Source organism: Petaurus breviceps, unplaced genomic scaffold (assembly GCF_028583685.1).
Source record: "Petaurus breviceps papuanus isolate PSGF00001 unplaced genomic scaffold, PetGlider_PUasm1.0 90879, whole genome shotgun sequence".
NCBI lineage: Eukaryota > Metazoa > Chordata > Mammalia > Diprotodontia > Petauridae > Petaurus > Petaurus breviceps.
The window spans coordinates 4,280,821-4,304,726 of record NW_027187368.1 but is presented as its reverse complement, the minus strand read 5'-3'; the positions used below and the strand labels follow the sequence as shown (position 1 = coordinate 4,304,726).

Here is a 23,906-nt window from a genome sequence, read left to right as displayed (position 1 = left end):
GGAAGTTTTTCATCCATCAAATTTTATCTTATCAAGTTTCTCTGTCACAAAGTTGGCCGTTCTTCTCAGGGACTGCCTTCAAATATTTGCACATAAATTCATTCTGTAGAACTATCATCAATTTTCAGATACTCTAAAATTATCCCCACCTAACCAGTAGGAAATACATCAGTCTGTCCATACATCAGTCTTTAGTGAACATCACCTAAGTATCTGGCTCTGCACTAGGTATTTTCTAAGACAAGAAAAGGCAGCACCATGAAAGAGAAAGAGCAACAGACAGACCTACAGTTTAAATCCCATCTCTGCAACTTACTAGCAATGTTTCTATTAGCCAATCAGAGCCGCCGTCCCCAGCCTCAGTTTTCTCATTTGTAAAATGGGAATGATAAAACATCACTGACCACATTGAACCGAAATGAAGAAAACAATCTGCAGAGACCATTAAAATGTGCACTATTACATGGAAGAAACTGTCAGATATGGCTCCTGTCCTCAAGAAGCTCACAAAGTGATTTGGGAGAGAAGACTAACATAAAAAACAAAAATAAACAGCCACAATCCTTCAAAGATAAAAGATTTCCTCAATGTGAGTACCCCCCAAAAGTCCTCCAATACAGACTACAACCCCACTATGACTTAGCAGATGATCTTCAAGAATAGCTGTGATTGAAAAATTCATCCCCCTGCAACCACCTTTGTGATGAGCCTCTCCTAACTGAGCTAAGCTGGTCCTCAGGTGACATACAGTCTATCAGCCCATCACTGGCCTAGATCCAAAGTCCGTCCAGTGTGTAGAACTTGCCAGAGCTGCTGTTCCACTTGCAGGGCATCTAAGAACACAAGTCCATCTGCACACCACTATGAGAAGTCCCAGAGTAAGACTTTAGTGGTACATAGGCTAGATTAAGTGGTGTAAGAAAGACCATAAATATGATAGAGGCAGAGAGAAAAGGGAGATGAGCAAGGCTTATAAAGAGGGAAAGAGGTGTAAAGGAATATGCCCTGGACTAACAGAGGACTTAGGCCTGAATGAATCATGGCTCTACTACTTATTACCTCTGATGGAGATCTTCAGTCAGTGGCTAAATAACCAACTGTCAACAACACTATAAGGAGGAATGCTTGATCAAGTTTAGACTAGAAAGATTCTGAGGTTTCCTACAGTTCTCAGATTCTCTAAAAACGGTGTGACCTTAGGCAAACCATTTAACATTTCTGGACCTGAGTTTATTGATCTATAGAAGGAGAAGGTTGGGACAAATGACCTCTAAGGTATCTTCTAACTTAAAAAAATCCACAATTCAATAATCTCACACTGATCAATCTGAAGCTCCTCTGTTATAACAATATTCAGAAACAAAAACCTGAAACAGGACACAAGATTCTAGCCTTCGATGTCCCACTATACCTCAAAAGATGCTGCTCCAACTTGAGATGGCATTAGCTGATGGGAGACTCTTCAAAGATAATACTGGCATCTGAAGTGCCTGCTGATCCCTTCTCACAGGCCAATGAAACACTTCAGCATTACTCCAAAGAAGAGTGCTTTTGACTAGCTCAGTCTAGGGAGAAAAACAGCTTAAAAGGTACAGACAGCCCTTTTGTGAAGAACAGAGGTTACCATGGATGCTGGGGCAAGAAATTTACTTTTCCTTGCCTTGACTAGTGAATATGAAATTCAGGAAATCTTACTTATTAATTAGATGTGCTGACTAGATGATGGCAGACTGGTGCCCTCCTTAAGGGCAGGGACTGGTTTTTTGCTTTCGCCTTGCTTTGTAACCAGCTTTTAGCACAGAGCACAGCACTGACTGTCTAGTGACTGGCGACAAGAAAGACAACTCTGCACTTCCACTGGAATTAGGCTTTAAGACATACAGTACATTCAAGTTTCTGCTATGACACTGACTCTCACGGCCCGTATGACCACAAGCAAGCCACTTCATCTCTGTGACCCTCAATTTTCTCACCTGAAAAACAAGGGTAATAACACTTACACTATCTAAATTATGAGGCTATCGTGAAGAAAATTCTTTGTAAATATTAAAGTGCTACAAAAATGTTTGTTACCATCATTACTGTTATTAGTATTAGTAGTTGAAGTAGTACCGTGTTTCCCCGATAATAAGACCTATCCCGAAAATAAGCCCTCCCCTTACCCTCTAAAATAAGCCCTCCCCCGAAAATAAGCCCTATTGAGATACTGTAGTGAAGGTGATCCCCTGAGCTACACGCTACATTACGGTACCCTCTGTATGCACCGTCCCCCCCCCACCCCCGGTGAAACGCACGCCACACTCCGAGCTGCATCCAATCAGAGCTGCAGTAGTGAGCGCGTCATCCTGTTCTTCCCCAGTGATTTGCTTATTGAATAAAGGTACATTTTTTTGTTCACATTTACCTGTTTATTAAAATTGCTGTCAATGTTCATTAAAATAAGCCCTCCCCTGAAAATAAGCCCTCTGGTGTTTTTCTGTCCAAAAAAATAATAAGACAGTGTCTTATTATTGGGGAAACACAGTAGTAGTGGTAGTAGTAGTTTTGAGTTAGCAACTACCGTACATTTAATATGCACCTAACGTGGCACCCAGAAATTTAGAAGGGACTAGGTGTCTCTTAAAAGAGGCTAGGATATGCAACAACTTAAATTCCTTCAATTTATCATTAAATACCACCTTATTCTAGAAAAATACTGTTTGCCATAGCTAGCTACATACGTGATATAAATAGCCAAGGAAGGTTTTAACCTTTGTTAAAGCTCATTTCCTCAGGTTTGTGGTCTGATACACAGTTAACAAAAATGCAAAAACACTTTTTAAGGTGGCATGTTTAGATGATTATTTGCCAAAAGATGTTCCTAATGTTGTCATGATCTTATTTCCAGAAATCCATCAAGCAGCAGGAGTGTGAGAAATGCACACTAGAGGTGTTCTGAGTCTAACTGCCCTAAAATTAAAACTGCTCCCCGTCAAAGTACACTAGATTAGCCAGCCGGGTGAAGGGTACAACTTTAATTAGATTGTTGGTCTTCAGCCAGCATATATGCCTCTGCAGAGCAAAAACAGCCAAGTATTGAAGAACGCACTTGTCAGGTAAGATGACAAAGGCTTCGGTGACAGATGAGGGCATTATAAGACAGTCAAGGGAATACTCTCTAAACTGATTTCTAATAAATGTTGCTTAAAAGGGAGAAGAAAAACAATGTGACTTGCTCCCATCCAGCACCAAATGCTGAGAACCATAGTAAAAGATCACATCTGAGAGAGCTGAGGCCCTCCCCTTCACTCACACAGGATAAGCATCATTCGTCCTTGCTCTCTCGTTCCAGACATCAGAGCAAAGAGGCAAGTGGAAGTTTCAGAGGGAGCCAAGGATGTGTGGTTTCTGGCAGCTCCCCATTTCCAACACAAAGAAGCTGTGACACTAAGTGATGCTAAGAAACAGATCGGGAAATGCTGAATGAAAAGAAGCCTCATGAACTTGGTCACAGGGATTTGGGTCCCTCTGGTGGTATAACATTACATAACAACAATGCTTTAAATTTTCTTTTTAAGATTCTTTTCAAGAGAGATACTCCCATATCATTTTTCATGTTGGCTCAAAAAAGAAACCATAAGGAAAAAGTCATGTATTGACCTAATGGCTAGAAACCTACCAGCTTGACAAAAACCAAATTTAGTTTAGATAAAATGGTTTAAGGTAAGTGGGTTTTTGTTGTTTGTTTATTTAAACTTGGGGCTACTGAAAATCATCCTAATGTTCTTAAGTTCACTCTTCTTCTGAACACTGCACACTAATGGCCATTGCAGAGCTTCAGGGTCATTGTAATGAAAATTAGATCACAATATCCAAGACTACATGTAAAAAAATCAAAGGAGAACCAGAGAATGTCAGATCTGGATGGGACCTTTGAACACAGAATGTTAGAATATAAAAATATAAGCCATTAGAACTAGAAACAACCTCATGATATTGAACATTAGAGCACAGAAAAAAAGTGAAAGTGGGGAAGACTTTAGAATATAGAATACATAGAGGGGTCCTGTCTAATGTAACCTCATCTAACATTTGAAAGAGAAATAATTGGTGCAGCTAATTAGTTACAAAGCTAGGACCAGAATCTGGGCCTTTAACTTCTAACTACATGCACTGTCCATGGCTATGTGCACTGACAATGAATGTCTAATGAATCTAGGACACATTCAAGGGATTGCTATTTGACTCACTTCTTCATTATTTACCTCTGTGAGTTACAAGGAAGACAGCCTGTGAACAGAGGGTCTTACAATGAAAGTTTTACTCTTATTATATGCAACGGCATGGTAAAGTGGAAAGTAAGAAGGACTGGAAATCACAAGACTCATGCTCTATCTAATCCTAGCTTTTGGATGTTCTCACAACCTATATCAAAGTTAGCATAGAAATACATGCATTACCAGAAAAAAGAGGCCTCTCCTCTCCTTTTCTCCTTGTTTCTCTATTGGTGGACAAAAATGTCACTACCAGGCAAGAGTCACAGACATCACTCCAAGAAGAGTCTACAAGGCCTTTCTTGGCATACAAAAGAAACAAATCCCTCTTTTCCTTTGCCTACAACAAGATAGGTCATTGAAAGGTCTTGCCTTTAATCCACATGCAGCAACATCTGGTGAGTAGGAGGCTCTTTAGTTAATTAAAGTGCCTAGTTAACTGAAATAAGCTGATAAGACAGATAAATCTAAAGAATTGTGTTCTCCTGCTGCATTCAGCATGCAAAACAAAAACCTTGGCTAAATGGACAGATTCCATGCCATTTCCCAAGCACAAATCACCAGCCTCAGTTCTCAGCTTGGTCAACATAAGATTCCTAGACACTACAGAGATTCTTAACCTCAGATTTGTGAACTTGTTTGTTCTTTTAATACTATGATAACTATTTCAACGTAATTGGTTTCCTTGGTAATCTTATGTACTTTATTTTATGGATTTAAAAATATTCTGAGAAGGGGTCCATAAACTTCACCAGATTGACAAAAAGGCTAAGCAGTTCTGCTTTAGACAGATGCAGAACTGCTGAAATGGGACGAAATACTGAACTGTTCTAGACATGGGTAAACTCAGAAAATACTAGGTCAGCAGAAGTTAAGTAAAGATCTCAGTATTAACCTACACTGCAAGAAAACTTATTCAAAAGGGAAAATAAAAGTGCCAAATTCCATCTTCCTATAAAAACAATATTCTACAAAGCTTTCAGATTTGCAGGGCTAGAAGAAACTTTAGAATATAGAAATGGCTGCTTAAAGCAGCCTTAAAATACAGAATGTCAGAACAACAAAAAGAAAAACTTTTAGCTGAAAGGAACCTTGGAAGCCAACTGACCCAAGTCTTCATTGCAGATAAGGAAAGTGAGAACCAAAGAAGAATGCTTCCCACCAAGTTAACACATGTTCATGGCAGAGTTAGCTGTAAAACACTTATCCTGGCCCCTGGCCAAAAGATCTTTCACCAAACAATAAAATACAGAAATCAAGCAAAAACTACTATGAATGCTCTGATAAAAGTATTTTTGCATTTTTCTACCTAGGCCAGTAATGCATGATATGTACCAATCTCTTCCACCCCTCCAGGATTAGTGCAAAACCCACACTCCCCAACTACTCTAGGCCACAGTGGTCTTGCCTTTTTCAATTTTTAGAGCACCAAATAATGACTTTAGTTTTATGTACTGTTTTGTGCCACTCACAAATGTTTTCACATATATATCCTGTCCTTAGAAAATCACACAATAATGGGCACCCTCACCTAAGAGGCTCACAAATTCCCTCCTGATAACAGCTGAAATTTAAGTGGCATTTTTCTATTTATTGCAAAGCACTTTCACATGTATTCTCATCAGTCCCTTACAATATCCCTTTGAGTGACACAGTGTAAATATTCTAATATTCAATTTATAGATGAGGAAACTAAGGATTATCTGAAACATGGATAATCAAGAACAACCATTTTAAAAGGACATACGTACTTGCATTTAGATTGTTGGGGTTTTTTTTGGTCTGACAAATTATTTCAAATTAGATACATGTGAACCAATGACAATAAAAAATATCAGAAATTATTCTTTTTTGATTCTTTTGAGAATTACAGACTCCTAGAGAGGTACAAAAGAGTCAAACATAAAGAGAAATCAAAATAGCCTGCAGAAATTGAGCACAGAGGTTGACAAACTACAGTTGATAGGCCAGTCTTTAGCCTGCTTTTCTCCATCCTAAGAGATAAAATGGTTTCTATGTATTTTAATATAGTTTTACTCTATTTTGAAATGTAAAAATGATTCTTAGCTCATGGGCCATAGAAAAAATGGCTGCCATAATTTGCCAAAGTCTGATCTAGCCCAACCAGTTCATTTTACAAATGAAGAAACTGAGACTTAGAACAGTCAGTTAGCTTTTGCTAAAGCAAGGTTCTACAGCCAAATCCAACCTTAACCTCAAGTCTCCCAGATGTTACTCTTATGCTTTTTTTTTTTTTTGTTTTTTTGGAGGGCAATTGGGATTAAGGGACTTGCCCAAGGTCACACAGCTAGTGAGTGTGTGTGTGTGTGTGTGTGTGTGTGTGTCTCTCACAGTTAAGTGTCTGAGGCCGGATTTTAACTCAGGTCCTCCTGACTCCAACGCCTGCTCTATTCACTGCGCCACCTAGCTGCCCCATTCTCATGCTTTTTCACAGCATCAGGCTGCCAGCTGGGTCATTTGCACTTTTGCTGATTCTCTCTAGGGCTTTTATAATATAGCAGCTCTCCAACTTTTCATATTCATCACAATTTTCCTTGCCATGAGGAATGGAGGCACATTAAATGGTGAAGTTGGTGATACTCTGAGAGTCCAGAGACTTGCATAGGCACAGCTTCCCTTCAATAAGAATAGCAACTTTTGTTGAGTTCTTTTTGAGTTTAAGATCTGATGGGCTTTTAGGTAAGCGTTTAAGTGTAAATGGGTTTTCATTTATTTTTTTTTAATATTATACTCACCACACTACAGACCAAGTGATAAGTAAAATTCATATTAAAATTTTTTATAAATTTCCTTTTATCTGCAATAACATGTTTCCAGAGTTTTATAGCACACCTTTTAAGAGCTATTGATGTGAAGATATTATACAATAAAAGACAATGTTACTGAGAATTCTTAGTGCAATCATATCCTATTTGACAACATCAAAAATCACTGAAGTCAAGTGGCTCAAGCATCTGCTCTAACCATTTCTAGCTATGTGACCATGGTCAAGTCATTTCATGACCTCAGATACTTCATTTGAAAGGTAAAAAAGTAATGTTGTTTATACTACCTATCTCATATGGCTATTGTAAAGAGAACACTTTAAATCTTAACGTGCTTGAGAAATGTAAGTTATTATTTGTTGGTGCTCAGTAAGCCTATGCTAAGAGAGTCTAAAAAAAAAAAAAGGTACAAACATGAAAGAATGTGACTGCACCCCCTGAAGCCCCCACTAAAAGGCAAAAAGAAGTGATAACCACATTGATGGTTTTGTCTCCATGACTCTTCTGTCTTCGGGCTTCATCCAAGTCCTTCTCCAATTTCTCCCTCTCGTGCTGAAAATCCTCTATGTCTTGGTTAAGTTTTTCAATAGTTCTTTGTAGCTTATGGTTCTCAGTATCTAGCTGTGCTAAAAGGGTTTCTTTTTCCAGCAAAATGGTCTCAAAATCTTCAGTCCCCTGAAAGAGGAAAAAGAAATATCCACAATCAGTATGAGACAATACAATCTAAGCTCCTCCTATACATTATTTCAAAATATTTAGGGATTGAAGGGACAAACTTAGAGATATCTAGTCCAACACCCTCAATTTTATTACCTGAGCCTCAGAATAAGGAAATGTCTCACCTAAGCTGATGCAGGTATAAGTAGCTGAGAAGAAATTTGAAGCAAGGTCCTCCAACTACAAACCTAGTGTCTTTCCACTATACACCAGAAAGGAGCAGGGAAAAAGGTACAAGGGAACAGTAAGGTTAGCTTTATCCTCTACAGAGTTTAAGATCAAAAGGGGAAAGAGTAGGAAAAGAACTAAATTTGCACAAGCCCCTACCACATATGAGGCAGCCCTATGTGACTCTGAACAAGTCACTTTCTCTGCACTAACGTCCACATTTATAAAATACGGACGCTCCTATACTGGCCACCAAAAGGGGTTTGCAAATCAGTTCAACTAACATACATTAAATTAAGCACCTATTTTGTACAAAACACTGTGCTAATATTGTTGAAAGAATCAAGAAATATGTAAAGCATTTTATAAGTAAATCAAAACGTGCTACAAAAATGCCATGTATTGTTATTAATAGAGTGGAAATAAAATGACTGCCATCTGAAGAGTAGAGATGGATTTAGGCTCTAACAATATCACTTTCATGATGAGCTTGAAGCAAGCTAGTAAAGGTCAAAGGTTCAGAAGAGAGCCGTTGTCAACATCAAAGGACCTAAGTGAAATGAAAAGATGACAGCTTCAGCAGAGAAGGTATATATGAGGGCTAAGTGTGGTAAGAATACCTGTCCTTGAGAAACCAGACTGACACTTGGAATTCTATATACTCACAGGAGACAGAAAGGCACAAAGAGCTCAGGGTCACAATGGAGACAGACAGGAAGGCTAAGCCAGTGGTCTAGGCTACATACACAGCCTATGTGAGTAGCTGACCTCAGCCTCCATCAATATTAAGCTGTCAGCTTTCCCCAGAAAAAGGTTAATTTACAGTTAACCCTTTAAAGGACTATGATCTAAAAAGAGAGATCTGCTATTACAGGCCTGTTATCAAAAGGCACAAGAATTGTCATACGTTCACTTAAGAAATAACTTAGAATGCATCAGTAGAGAGTCTGTTAACCCTTTTAAAGGTGAAAACCAAGTTTTATGGAAGCATCCACAAGCATCTGTGGCAAGATACACCTATCAATGTCACACACACTCACACACACACACACACATTCTCTAAGATAAAGTATGAACTGCTTAACCTTGTATTTAAAGCCATCTGCAACTGAATCCCACCTACTTTTCCAAATTTCATATCTGTCTTTCATGAACTATTGAGGCTAGTCACTAGGCCAGCCAACTATTATTGCCCTTAGACCATACTACATTATAGTGCCTTGCACAAAGTGAAAGCTTAATAAATATTTGTTGAATTGAATTAAATAGAAGTTATATTCCCATTTTGCAGGGGAGTGAACTGCAGTGTTACTATTTCACATTCATAGTCTATCTACAAAGGGTATACAAGTTCAAGATCATTTGTTAAATATTTATTAAGTTCCTTCTGTGTGCCAGACTCTGGGCTAGATGCTGTAAAGAGTAATACAAAAATGAGAACGTTTCTTTACTCAAATTGCTTATATTCAGGGAAATGGAGATAAAGTGAGGAAGGGCAACACAGATGACACAAATAAGTAAATACAAAATAATAGAGAGTAATGGGGGAGGGGAGTTACAATTAAGGGCATCAGGAAAGGCCTCTTCTAGGAGGAAGCACTGGAGCCAGCACTGAAGGAAATTAGAGCCAGGTAAGGAGGTAGAGCATTCCAGGTATTAGAGATTGCTTGTGCAAAAGCATAGATATGAGAGATAGAATGATGTATAAAGAAAACAGCAAATAGTATATGTTTGCTGGAATGGAGAATTGTGTTAGGGAGAGTGAAGTCTTATCAGCCTGGAAAAATAGGCTTGAATTAGATTTTGAAGGGCTTTAAATGCCAAATTGGTGTTCCTAATTTAAGAAGTAATAGAGAGCTGCTGAAGTTGTTGAGCAGGAGAGTAGCTTGGTGACTAACTATAAATGAATACAGAATTCCTCACTATCAGAACAATTGCCCTGCAACTCCTCCAATGATTTTTACTTTGTATACTAGGCGGTAAAAATGAAACCCAGACTACAAATTTGGTTCCTAGTAAAAGTAATGGGTCAAAATCATAGAGCTTTGGAAGTATAAATCCATTTTATCTTTGGATTCTCTAACTTGCTTTTTTTTTCTTTAAAAAAATAAATTGGTCAGAGAGCTAAGATTATACTTAATATTTGAATTTTACTTTTTCTGGACAAAACTTGGCATATTTTTAAGGGTGGAGTGGTATATTTCACCTTGCATAGGAAATCAAATAATCACCTGTTAAAGTTCTAACTGAAAGGGATGAGGTATTCTTGTGACTTTTTTTTTCCTTTTTAAACTTGGTTGTGGAAGAAGGAAAATACTATAAATTGGAATGCATAGAGATGTCACCAAGCTTTATTAATTTCATCATTTGTTTTCATAAAGGGGCTTTAGGTTGATTTTTGTCATAAAATTCACTATGAGGTTTATTACATATCCTTTTTTTTTTTGAACTGAATTCACAATCATGAACTACAGTGGAGTTCCTTAGCCACCTGCTGGTCTTACTGGGTATTCATAGTCTCTCCTCAGTTCAAGGTATCATGCACACACATTTCATACACACATCTGTATACATGCACACAGATGTAACCACCTCTGCCCTCAAGGAATTTATATTATACAGATATAATTATATAGACATGTACAAGTAGATAAGTTAGTAAACATGAAGCAATTTCAAAAGAGAGAGGGCTCTTAACTTAAGAGGATGAAGAAAGATCTCATATAGGAGATGGCACCTAAGCTGGACTCTGAAAGAAAGTAGAGAATACATCCTAGACCTGAAAGCAAAGAGAGAGGCAAGACAGAATATGTTCTAAGGCAGGGGTGGGGAACACTTGGCCTTGAGGTCACATGTGGCCTTGTAGGTCCTTGGGTGTGGCCTTTTGACTGAGTCCACATTTTACAGAACAAATCCTTTTATTAAAGGGATTTGTTCAGTGACATTTTCAGTCAAAGGGTCACACCTGAGGACCTAGAGGGTCACATGTAGCCTCAACAGGTTCCTCACTCCTGGTTTAAGGAATAGTAGCCAGCAGGCCAGTGTGACTGAAGTCAATAATGCACGAAGAACAGACATAAGAAATTAGGAAAGGTAGGTGGGATTCAGTTCCAGAGAGCTTTAAATACAAGGCTGAGCAGTTTATACTTTTATCATGGAGGTAACAGGGAGGTATGAAAGATTTGTTTATGGGGCAAGGGAAGGATCAGATCTGTTCTTTAGGAATATCAACTGGTGGCTATGTGAAGGATATACTGTATGGAAAAGAGTCTGCAAGGATGGGGAGAAGGGGGGAGAATAGGGTGGAGACCAATTAGGACACTGCCAATAATCTAAGTTAGAGGCAAAAATGGCCTGAACTAGAGGAGACTGTATTAGTAAAAAGAAAGCAACTGACTGTGAAATGTATTATAATTACTAATCTCTCTCTTAAACACTTCGACCAGCTCTTTTTAAGGAGTTTGTTTAAAAAAATATAGAAATGGGTCAACTTTGTTAACCTCATGATAATTATGCCTCATTTGCTTTTCTGAATGTACAAATGCTTTAAAAAAGTATTCATATATATCTGAAATCACTTTCTCTACCTAATTGGTCTCAGTGATGGTAAGAACACAGAATATGCTATGTTTGAACAAGTCTGGTCCAAATTTCCTAGAATCTCTGTCTCACAGTGATACCATGGAATATGAGCAAACATGGTTGTCAACAATGATACACTTTGCAAGGTAAACCTCAGAAATTAACAGTTAAAGGATCAAAGGATTTCCAACTAGAAAACAGCTTAGCTATCATCCAGTCTGACCTCTTCCTTTTACAGTAACCTGGCCAAGGTGACACAAGCTGGAATTCAAACGCAGGTGCTCTGAATACCACTACACCATAAATAGATTTCATTGATAAAGCACTTTACAGTCTGCAAAGTGTTTTATATACATTCTCTCATTTAAATTTGTGAAATGGTGTAAATGGTATAAATATTATCTTGTGAAATGGTATAAATATTATCATCCCCACTGGCTCCAAGTACAGTGCGGTCAAATCCAAGTAGAAACATGGGCAAGAAATCTGTACATAAGGATCCCTGTGAGCCACACAGTGACTTTTAAAATGTAACATTATCTATAGTTTGTTGTATTTTAATTTTGCTAAATATTTCCCAGTTACATTTTAATCTGGTTCTAGCAGCATGGGGGGGGGGGGGTGTTGTGAGCTCCTCAGGCAGTGTCTTACAGCTCTGTGCTACAAAATATTGCTGCCTCTCTGTTTACACTGAAAATCAATCTAACCTAACCAGGGAGAGAGCTTTCTTCAACAGCTTACCTTGATTTTTTCTATCTGGACACTGTGAGTAGCTTCTCTTGCTTTAGCCAAGGAAATAGTCAACTCTTCAATTTTGGATGTAAGCTCTTCAGTCTTTCAGGAACCAAGACACAGCAAAAAAAAAAAAAAAAAAAAAAAAAGAGCAAGAATCCAATTATATTCTACCTCCAACAAATTCTTCCCCGAATAGTCCTCTGTGATTGTATTAAATATTATTCTGTGTGAGCCAAGTTGGCTGTTATACCACCCCCCAAAAAAACTGGCACTTAACGGTAAATAAGTTGTACTTCTTTAAAGAAACTTAAAAATTTCCCTATCTGCAACATGCATCCTTTGTAAGGTAAGCTACACAAAGAATAGCTAGTGATTTGACCGGGAAAGAAAATTCACAGATCAAACCCCATATAATGGGAAGAGAAAAGCATAATGACACCAGCAATATACCATCCTAAAGCCTGGAGGCAGTGAAATATCCTCGGGTAAATAAAATGAATTTCTATTTTCAAGCATACCAAAATGGGTATCACATAGATATGGCCTAGACCACATTCTAATTCCTTTATGTCAAGTCCCTGATGGCTTAACCAGTAACCTACTTATATAGAAGCTACCCATGGACAAAAGTTCCCATGTCACTATACTTTAGTTTTGTCACAAGCTTTTTATATGGGGTCGAAAATTCAAGATGGAATAGGAGAAAAGCAATCATTTTAATTTATAGTACAAAGCACAGAGACATACCTCTTTATCTTTTGTTTTTAAGGCCACAGTAAGACCCTGAATTGTTTTATCCCTCTTCAAACCATTTTTCCTTTCAAGAGTAATTTCTTTTTCTTTTTCTTTTATGTCCTCCTGAAAAGACTAAATTAGAGAAGAGGATTCACTAAGCTGACCAGTCTTAACTGTAATGCATTGTGAATAAATCTTTAAACATATATTTAAATGCTCTTTTATTTATTTATTTAAATGCTATTTTATTGATGTCAGATTGTGTTTAACGCTTCCAAGTGAAACCAAACATAAAGGAAACGGCTCCAAGTTACAATACTACATCGCACAGCAAGACAACACAGTGAAAGGAAAGGAGACCTGTTATAAAAGTAGTCATCCCCATGGCAGGAGACCATACCAAATTGTACTGAAAAACACAAACTGCCAACTGAATCCTGCAATGCCACAGAAATTTCCAAAGGGTTTGATTTCAATAGGATGTTAGACTCGAGCTGGAAGAGATCTTGGAGCAAGTATGTCTAGCAAAACTCCTCTCTAAAACATGAATCCAGGGCAGCTGGGTGGCGCATCCCTGGAGTCAGGAGGATCTGAGTTCAAATCCGGCCTCAGACATTTAACACAAATACTAGCCGTGTGACCTTGGGCAACTCACCTAACCCCAACTGCCCTCCAAAAAAAAGGCAAAAAAATAAATAAATAAAACATGAATCCTCTGCACAACATGCCTACAAAGTGGTCATCCAGTTTCACTTGAATACCTCAAATGCTAAAAAAAACTAAGCCTCACAGACTTCCCATCACACTACTGAGCGGCTCAAACTTCCAAGAAGTTCTTATAATGAACTGAAATTTGCCTCCCTGTCCCTCCTTCCACTTCCTGTGTCTGCCTGATTCTTCCCTCTAGAGCCATGGAATGTGAGTCTATGGGTATAGTATAAAGAGTACTGGATTTGGAGGCACAGATGGAGGCTCAAATCTGGGCTCCCTACCACTTGTCTGACCTCAAGCAAGTTTGCTAAATTTCGTTGAACCTCAATTTTCCTTATCTCTAAAATGAGGGGTGCCCAGGGATCTCCAATGACCTCCAATGCAAAGCACAATGCCTAGAACATAGGCGCTAACTAATGTTTGTTTACAGATTAATTCTAAGGTGCTTTCAACTTGAAATCTATGATCCTCTGATCCTCCTTATATTTAAAGACAACATATCATCAAGGCAGCTACATGGCACAGAATGCTTGGGCCTGGTGTCAGGAAGACCCGAATTCAAACATGGCCTGAGACACTGTCTATGTGAACCAGAGAAAGTCACCTAATCTCTGGTTCTGTCAGTCTTCCTCAATCATAAGAAAGAGAGCATAATAGCACCCATCTTGCAGGGTTGCTGTGAGGACCAAATAAGATAATATTGGCAAAGCTTTGCCTGGCACCAATCAGGTACTTAATAAATCTCTCTTTCCCATCCCCCTACCTCAGTCTTCTCTTAACAAAACATCTTCATTTTCTTAAGTCAGTCCTCATGACATGATTTCAGATCCCCTCACCCCAATCCTAGATAAGCTCTAGCTTGTCGATATCTCTTCTAAAATACAGTACCTAAAAATGACTACAACAATCCCAATATAGTCTGGCTATGGCACAGTACAGTAAGTTTGGTCAAATTTGAACTCAGTCATTTATATTTAGAATAAGAAAAGAGGCACTAACAAGTTTACAAATCTCACATTAATTAAAATATGATTTAAACATACCAGAATTCTCTTTTCAAAGCAATTTCTCTCATTTCTAAGTTCCATTTGAATAGCCTAACAAAACAAAATAAATGTTAACTCCAAAGAAAAGTGCATTAAAAATATTTCCCCCAGAAGTACTCTCATTAAGCATCATAATCAATTAGAACAAAGCTTCATATGCTTAATTGACAACATTTCACTTGGATCCCATTCAAACAAAAGTATATGTTTCTCCCCACCCTAATACACCCAGTCCCCCCAGTCAAATTAACAAAGCTCAAAAACAAAGCAGGGGAAAAGTGAGCTGACACAAAGAGCCAGGCATGACAAGACGTAGTCATTGATCATGGCTTATTCAGCCCCAGAGGGCATAAATAAAAAGACAGATGAAAGGTTGTGAAGAATGCAAAAGTGAGTTCAAGGAAAAAATTTAAAAGTAACTAACCATAGGAACAATATTCTAAACCATTAAAATTCCAGACTAAACCTAATCTATAATGCTAAAAATGTACAATTGTTAGTTAAGTCAATGGTCTTTCTTAATATAGAAACAGAGAATCTAAATAAATATTACAGATAATCAATCAACTTTAAATGTCAGCTGATACACTGCAACTTGTATGAAGAAGCCTCCATTGTACAAGAACAGAAGGTCACAGCTAAGACTTGAACTTTCCAAGCCACCCTTTTTTATGACCTATTTTTTTTCACTAATGCTTCTAAAGCTTCAGATAAAGGACATCTGTTTCTAACTGTAACGTTGGAATAGTCAAGAACAACAGACCACATTTTTATGGTAGGAAATCAGAGGAGAGAAAATTGGAAAAACTTCTCCATGTTAATTCATTAATAACAGGTAATTCAACAACTAATACTAAGGTTGCCTGTTCTCACAGATACTTAATACAAATACACTTGATTTATAACAATTCCCAGAATGACATGACAGTAGCCATCTCTGCTACCCTTCAGCTAAGAGGCAGGTGTGAACAGCTAGATACTGTATTTGTTTATCTGTGTGTATACATGAAATATGGGAAATGCATATGCATCTTCCATAGAAGAACCATGAATGCTAATTAAAGTTTCCATTTGCAGACCACTGCCTCACCTCTATCTCTAATTCCTTTTCTTCCCTGAAAGCAGCAGTAAGTTCTCTGAGTTTTCCATTTGACAAGTTCTCATCAAGAGATTCCATTTGAGATTTTGCCTCTTCAAGTTCTTGAATTAAAGCATCTTTTTTCTTCAAAGTCAGCCTCAAGTCCTCTATCAGTCTAAAACAGAACAAGATGTAAATATTAATTTCATATTATACTCAGCCCAGTGGGACAAAAGCAACTAAGAAATAAATAGTGTCGGACATCTTCCAAGTGGACAATTCCTATACAACAGAATAAATGGAATCACTTTCTACTGAAACAAGGTCAATGACCAGAATATGCTCCACTTAGGACAAATACACTGGGGAAAGAGGATGGCACAAAAGCCCACATGCCACTGCATCTTCAAACAGCAAAGAAAGGATACCCATTCTTTAATATGATGTTAATACTAGAAAAGGACAGGGAATGGACCTGGGATTTCTTTACAATGGCAAACTCCAAGGTGAGAAAACTCCTTCTGCCAATACAGGTCAACATCTTCTTGGCAAGAGAGTTGTCTGGAGAACTGAGAGGTTCAGTGACTTGCCCAGGGTCACACAACCAGTGTTTGCCAGTTGGAGAACTTGAACCCAGGTTTTCCTGGCTTGGAGGAAAGCTCTCTACCACTGTTGCACACTGCTTCTCTCATAAGTACTATAGAGAACTTCAGAATATAAAATATTAGAGTTGGAAGGGACCTTTAGAACAGAGGATGACTCTAGAGTCACTAAGAACTTTAGGTAATATTCAATCCAATCCCAATAGTGTGCAGATGAAGAAACTGAGGCCCCCAGAGGTGAACTGATGTACTCAAGGTTAAAAAGCCACTGCTTCTTGTTTACAGCACAGTGTACCTGGCCTTGGATCACTTTGACACCTCAATCAAGCATGCCTAATAAACCAACTTGCAGCACTCTGCTCACCTTATTATTGTGATCCCCAGACTATTAAGCTCAAGGATCCCACTGAGGACAATTTCCCCAGTTTTAGCACATCACCCACATTCATAAATAAGAAGAGACCACAGGCCAGGCACCACAAGCACCTGGAGGCTCTACAAAAGGCTTCCATTTCCAAAGTGATCATAAGATTGACCACCTTATATAGACATGGAATTTCTTAAGCAGAACAAAAGAAAACCAACACATTGAGCAGTTAAAATACCCCCAAAAAAAATGCAGAACAAGCATGTTAGAACAGGGATGGGCATTTGCTTAGTCACATAAAGTCACCACAGGGAGCTAGGAAAGTATAATGGGAAAGGAGTCAGAAGAACTAGACTCAAGTCCTACTTCTGCCATATCCTAACCTGGGCCTTGAAGAAAATCCTTTGACCACCCTGACCCTCAGTTTCTTCATCTGTAAAATGGGGAAAAAAGTCACACAACCTAGCTCACAGGGATGTCAGGAATAAAATGAGCTGATACATGAAAAGTAAATGTAAATGTAAAGCCCTCTATATAAATGCCAAAAATTATTATTATATTATAGCCATAAGAAAGCTGGAAGGAACTGCTCACTTTACCAGCAGAGATATAAGGAAGTTACAAGAAAGCAAAAGCACTCCCCAAATCAAAAGTGAGAGTAGTTGAGCTTCTGAAGTTTTTACTTAATAGTAAACAATTACTTTTTTTTAATATTCAGCAACCACAATTCCAAATATCTAGAAAACAATTAATAACCCAGAAGCAAAAACAGAGAGAAATTAATGCAGATATCACAAAGTCTATGTAGCACAGCTCACACACAAGATCCTCAGGCCACCCTCAGGCCCACAAGATATTCAGAGCCTATTAGGCAAAAATAAAGTACATAAGCTTGGTTACACAGTCTCCTAGCCCACAGATTAGGAACAGCAATTGAAAAAGAGGTAGGTGCTGCTAAAAGCAGATATACTTGAGTCAGAAATGACAGCTGTCAGCAACAAAACAGATAGATAAACTGTTACAAAGAGCATCAAGAACTCACCAAGCACAGCAGTCTAAGAACATCTAACATCGTAATGGCAGATTTTAATGAAGGAGACATTATACATAAATGAATTTCCTAGATAACCACAGTTTCCAGTGCCAAAGCTTTATTAGAACTGATTTGGCAGCTTGCTAACCCCCAAGGCATCAGAGAAATACAGCCCCATGCAATTACTGGTAGGAGTAAGGACTCCATAAAAGGTAAAGGATGCTCACTGTACTTTAAGAATGCTCCAGGGAAATGCCACGTTTCCAAAAGCTTTCCAACTAAAGCAGTTACAAATAATAAAGTTTCGGCACTGGAAAGCATCAGTTAACAGGGAAATCATTAGTTTACGATGCCTCCTTCCCTACTGATGCTGGATAAATGAAGTGCCCTTATATTAGAGTAATAAAGGTCAGACCTGTCTTTTTCTTCCTCAGCTACGGCCTTCTCCAGTTCTCCCTGCTGAACTATCTTCAGAGACGAAAGTTTTTCTTCCAAACTCATTCTGAGAACCTTTTCCTTCTCTGCCATTGCAAAGGCCTTTTCCACTTCTGCCTGGGCTGCTTTGACGTCCTAGAGTTAAATTAAATGCATCCAATGTGATTTTTCAATACAATTGGGAACATTTTGAAAGGAAATTGGATTAAAATATAAATATTTATGACTTCTTCTCCAGCAGTTCTCCCTCCCTGAATTGTACTATATACACGGTGAGAATTGGTAATAAATACATTTGCCAGCCATTTTTTTCCATTACCTCTTATATATTGAAGAGTTATAAGCATTTCCAAAGGAAAAGACTCAATTAACTCACAAAGAGCTCTTTTTCTAATTTTTTCTGAATCAAATCAATATTTACGATTTCAATGAAAATGAAATGCTCCCCACAATACAGCATATTTATAAAGAAATTCCAAACAAGAACCATACCATATAGTAATTCACATACAAATTTCACCCCCTCATAGGAACTAGGAACTAGAAAATCTGAACCCGCATTTTCTAAATTTCTGCAGTGATTCAGGTGATGATAAATGCAACATACTCCCCCTCAAAGCTCAAGGAAGCCAATAGGGAAATTATTTGTATCACCAAAGGAAAAACCTCTAAGCCTAGGTCTATAACACAGGAATACATATCAGTGTTAATCAAAATGACTTGGAAGTGAATTGGATCTCAGAGCTGCTTATGCAAAGTTCTGTGCAATGTTCTTTGCTATCTCTATATATATACAACAATGTGGTGTTATTCTCTGTAATATATCACATCACCGTCTGCCCAAATAGGGTTTTGCCTCATGATCTCGAAGACAATAGTGTTTATGTAAAACCACTTCTAAATCTATGCTGAGAACTATACTGCTAACTCTGAGTAAAAGGAAGGACCACCTCCTCCCATTCCAGTACAAGCCCAATATTTTAACTGGGTTATAGTGTTAAGAAGCCATGTGGAAAACATCCAAGACCCAAAGTTGGAGGCCTTGTGTGTAAATCAAGGCTCTTGCAACCTACCAGTTGTATAACACTGAGCAAGTCACTTCTGCCCTCTGGGCCTTAGTTTCTTATTAAACAGGCTTAATAACATTTGTAGTCGCTAGCTCAGCAGATTATTTCGAGGATCAAATGAAATTACATATGTGAATATGTATTATAACTGTAAATAAACCATTATCACTACCCATACTCTCTTCTCACACACTTACAAAGAGACATTTGTTCTGGTAGTGTAAACAATATGAAAAACAAATGACTTCAAGAATTTGTTAGTGGAAGATTTTGTTTTAAATGGTAGAAATATTTAAAAGTCTGTGATATAGTAATTTTCTATCAATTAGTAGAAACTGAATTTGTAGATAGAGAAACCTTTAGAGATAATCTGACCCATAGATGAAGAAACTCATGACAGTCCATCTTCAAGTCCTAGCCATTACCAAAAAACAAGCATCTAAGCAAAAGTTAAAAGTAACTCTAGACTCTTCCCCCTCCCCAAAGGCTCTGGGAAAGCTGCATTATTCCTCCAAGGTTTACACTTGCCTCTTCTAAATGGAGGATTTTTCTTGTTAGGTGGTCTTCAACTTGCTGCATCTTTTTACGAGCATCTTCTTTCACACGCTCAATTTCTGAGCCACCCCCTTCTGCCAGACTTTCAACTGCTTTGCTGCAAAGATGTAGAGAAAGCACAAACACTGAAGAGAAGGTGGGTCTAATTCTGACCATGAACAAGCAGACTTAAGACATGAGGTATTGACCATCACCTTTCCAATGTAACACATACAGCTTCTTTTGTAACTGGAAGAGAGAGTAACTGAGCCAAAACCAATAAAAATAAATCTGGAGAAATTAAGGGAGGTTTGATGCCTCATATTCTGCCAACTCATAGGAAAAGATTTTAAACACATACAATCGATCTATTTGAGATAGGAGAGTGTGCAAGCAAAACAAAATCATTCTCTGCCTACACCACCCTATAGCTATGTGTCATTCAAAACACAAAATAACAAAGTTATTACTTCTAGAACACGAGGAATGTGTTCTCTGCTTGATTAATGGTAAATGAGAATTGTACACCAAAGCCATGCCATTGTGGCTCCAAACATAAATCCTTATTTCTTTTTAAGAAAAATGATACTGATTATGAATACATGAGAAACATTCTGAACATTCCTTAAAAATCTCCCCCACTGAAGCTTAGGTTTATGGCAAACATAAAAATAAAAGAAATGTTTCTGAATTTTTTGTGATATCTGTCTCCTATGGCCTAATGGCTAAATTTTCAAAAAGCATAATCTTAACACAAAGAAGGTTTATAATATACAGACTATAGAAATTAGGAAATCAGAAAAATGAGTTCTACTCACAGCTATCATTACTAGCCATGTGACTATAATCAATTTATTTCAGTCCAGTCCCTTAGTTTCCTCATCTATAAAATGGGGATAAAAATATTTGTACTCCAACATAATAGGGTTGTTGTGATTACACTGCTTTATAAACTTTAAAAGAACTAACTAAACGTGCCACTATTCTCTACTCCAAACTGTACCCAACACAGGAATTTCTTCATTTCTTCTACAAATAATGGCCCATCTGCACCACTCTTTATATCTCCACCATTCTGTCTTCCTCTTTATGATTGTCTTCCTGAACCCCAGAGAATGTAGGTTCCTTGAGGAAAGGGCCTATTCATTTTGTCTCTGTATCACCAGTAATAAGCAGTGCCTGGAACATGGTAGGTGTTTTTAATAAATACTTGTTAATTGACTGATTAATTGATATCTTTTGAAAGGCTTAAATTTATAGAAGCACAGGATTTTATGGTCATATAGGACCTTAAAGGTCAACTACCCTACACATCCCCTCACTTTACAAGTGGAGAAACCAGGATCTAGGTCATCAAAGAAGTGCCCATCTCACCTCCAAAAGCAAAGAGGAGTTGGTGTCAGGGCCTAGATCAAACCCCAGATCCAGCTCTCAACATTGTAGCATATTCACTCTGAACTTCTGGCCTCTTCTGTTAGACGGGGCTTTCCACCATTAATTACTACATTTTACACCAGAGAGGACTGCACTTCAAAGGTAAAGAATGTCTTTTCAGGGCGGCCAGGTGTCTCAGCGAGTAAGAGCACCGGCTCCAGTGTCGGGATGACCTGGGATCAAATCCAGGCTCAGATACTTACCACCACACCCAGAAATAACTGGCCGTGTAACCTTGAGCAAATTACTTAACCCCGATTGCTTTTAAAAAAAAAAAATGTCTTTTTATATACACAAGCTTGGTTGAGTATACAATGGCTAATATGCTACATAAAAAAAATATCAAAACATGAGATTTTATTCATCTGCTTGATCAAGACTTCACTGCCAAAATCACTGAAAAGGTTACAAAGTTTTATATGTGAGGAGCACTTACGAGGCTTTGATGAGGAGATGCTCCCTCTCCAGTAGTTCACGTTTCAGGCTTTCCAGCTCCACCTTCAACTCAATGTTCTTTAAGACAAATTATCAGAGATATTAAAATACAAGAAAGTACACAAACTTCATCCAACAAGAAATGTTTCAAGTACATATTCACTATGCATTGCTTATGGTAGGCAGAAGGTATACTCAAAACCTCATTAGCCTTAGGGCATATTACAAAGGGAATTTATTAAAGATTCTATCTAGAAAAAAGAAAATTGGAACTTCTCACGTCCCAGAATAATCATGTAAATTTTCCAACCTTCTAAAAAACCAAAGCATTTAAACATCACCATATAAATGTCATTCAAGTGAAGTTGATTTAAAAATTGTTTGCCCTTTGCCAACGAAATTTATGGGCAATTCTGCAGTTTGTTTTTACCATTCCGAAGCAATTACTTCTGGTTGTTTACAATTCTGCATATGGTTGTCACAGACGTGGGAATGTGTTTAAGCTTCAAAAAAAAATTCAGGAGAGGAGGAGAGAAAAATAGCAAACTCTAATCCACTACTTTTAACAAATCACATTACAGAATGCAAACACAAGAAGATACAATGGTATGATATGATCCATCGGCAACAAACACAGGTTCTCTATCCAGTTTTCTTTGCTCATTAGTAAATCAAAATGTCCTGATTGAAATGTGGCATGAGGCCTACAACTCTCAGCAAACAAGATTAATACAGAAATATCTGGAAATTTAATGAACTGAGTAAATAGAAAATATGGCAATGTACTCTATTGATAATATATATATATAGCCCTAGGTATACAACCTGCAGCATTAAAAATGATGGCTTAACAAAATGGCTTCTTGAGATAGTGGGATCCTTACCAGGAGAAGCATAAACTAGGTGGTCACTTGGCAAGGAGAGGAAGACAGAGGAGAAGCATGCTTCAAGGAGGGAATGAACTAAATGACCACTAAGTCTCCAGTCAACTCTAAGACTCTACATAGCTATCATAGAGCACAATTCCTCGAACAACTGACACTTTTTTTTTAATGAAAAAATAATTTTAAATCTTATCCACTTCTAGCGAGCCCCTCCTCCCCGAAAAATGGTTTGACTCAATAGGAAAAAAGATGACGACATTGCTCCATTCACATTACAGCACGCTTAATACATTAATCAGCAAACCCTCACCTGAAAGACCTCTCTAATTCCCAGGCCAACTATGTAATCTCATCAAGGTTCTCTTTGGTAATTTCGATGACATAAAATCACTGAAGAGAATTTTCACAAGGTGGCCACTTCACGCAAACTTGCCACCTTGTTTCAAGGGCTTTTTCTCTGTTTCCTCCATCAGAACCCTCTTCTTACCCTCTCTCTCCCACCTGTGGGGTTTTTATTCCTCAAATAATTATCGACCATCTTTCCATCTCCCCAAACCTCTCTCTCTTCCTGCCTCACAAGGCTATTGCAAGGATCAAGGGATAGATAATATTTGTAAAGCGCTCAGTAGTGTCTGCCACATAGCAAGCACTTCATAAATGCTTGTTATTTCTGTCCCCATGTCTTGTGCCAGAAGTCTGAAGCAGCTGCCTACGGTGAGATACTCAAGAAAATCTTGAACAATTCAAAACTATCCCTTAACATATGCATGTTGGTTACTATTTACTTTGGGAGAATATAGTCTCTTTAAGGGCATCAGAAAGTTCTTTTTTTTCTCCAGTACAGCATGACACTACAAGAAACATAAGGATATCTGTATTGTGTAGTGGAAAGAACATGAATTTGGAATCAGAAAAACATTATATTTGGAGCTGGAAGGGCCCTTATAAATCATCTTGTCCAATGAGCCAAGACAATTCCAAAAGACTCAGGATGAAAAAAGCTATTGAGAGAAAGAATCGATAATCTCTGGGTACGGAGATAATTTTTTAAACTTTCTTTATTTTTCTTGTTTTTGTGTGTGCATTTTCTTTTTCAACATGGCTAATACTAAAATATGTTTTGCATGACTTCACATGTAATAATGTATGATCAATGCCTTCTCAAGCTGTGAGGAAGGGACAGGCAGGAGGGAAAAAATTTGGAACTCAAAATTTTTTAAAATAAGTATTAAAAAAATTTTTTACACGTAATTAGAAAAGGAAGGAAGGAAGGAAGGAAGGAAGGAAGGAAGGAAGGAAGGAAG

The 23,906-nt window shown here is 37.8% G+C and overlaps 1 protein-coding gene across 4 annotated transcripts in view; it reads right to left on the bottom strand.

Moving 5' to 3' along the window:
- Window positions 1–23,906, bottom strand: part of CDK5RAP2 (CDK5 regulatory subunit associated protein 2) — a 164,700-nt gene that overhangs the window by 95,790 nt on the left and 45,004 nt on the right. For all 4 annotated transcript variants that reach the window (XM_069073810.1, XM_069073813.1, XM_069073811.1 and 1 more), the window contains 8 exons: window positions 21,720–21,796; window positions 19,844–19,967; window positions 18,229–18,383; window positions 15,824–15,986; window positions 14,731–14,784; window positions 12,989–13,108; window positions 12,248–12,340; window positions 7,517–7,714 (listed from right to left, as the gene is read on the bottom strand). In XM_069073810.1, coding sequence (XP_068929911.1) covers window positions 7,517–7,714; window positions 12,248–12,340; window positions 12,989–13,108; window positions 14,731–14,784; window positions 15,824–15,986; window positions 18,229–18,383; window positions 19,844–19,967; window positions 21,720–21,796 — 984 coding nt within the window. The remainder of the gene's footprint in view (window positions 1–7,516; window positions 7,715–12,247; window positions 12,341–12,988; window positions 13,109–14,730; window positions 14,785–15,823; window positions 15,987–18,228; window positions 18,384–19,843; window positions 19,968–21,719; window positions 21,797–23,906) is intronic.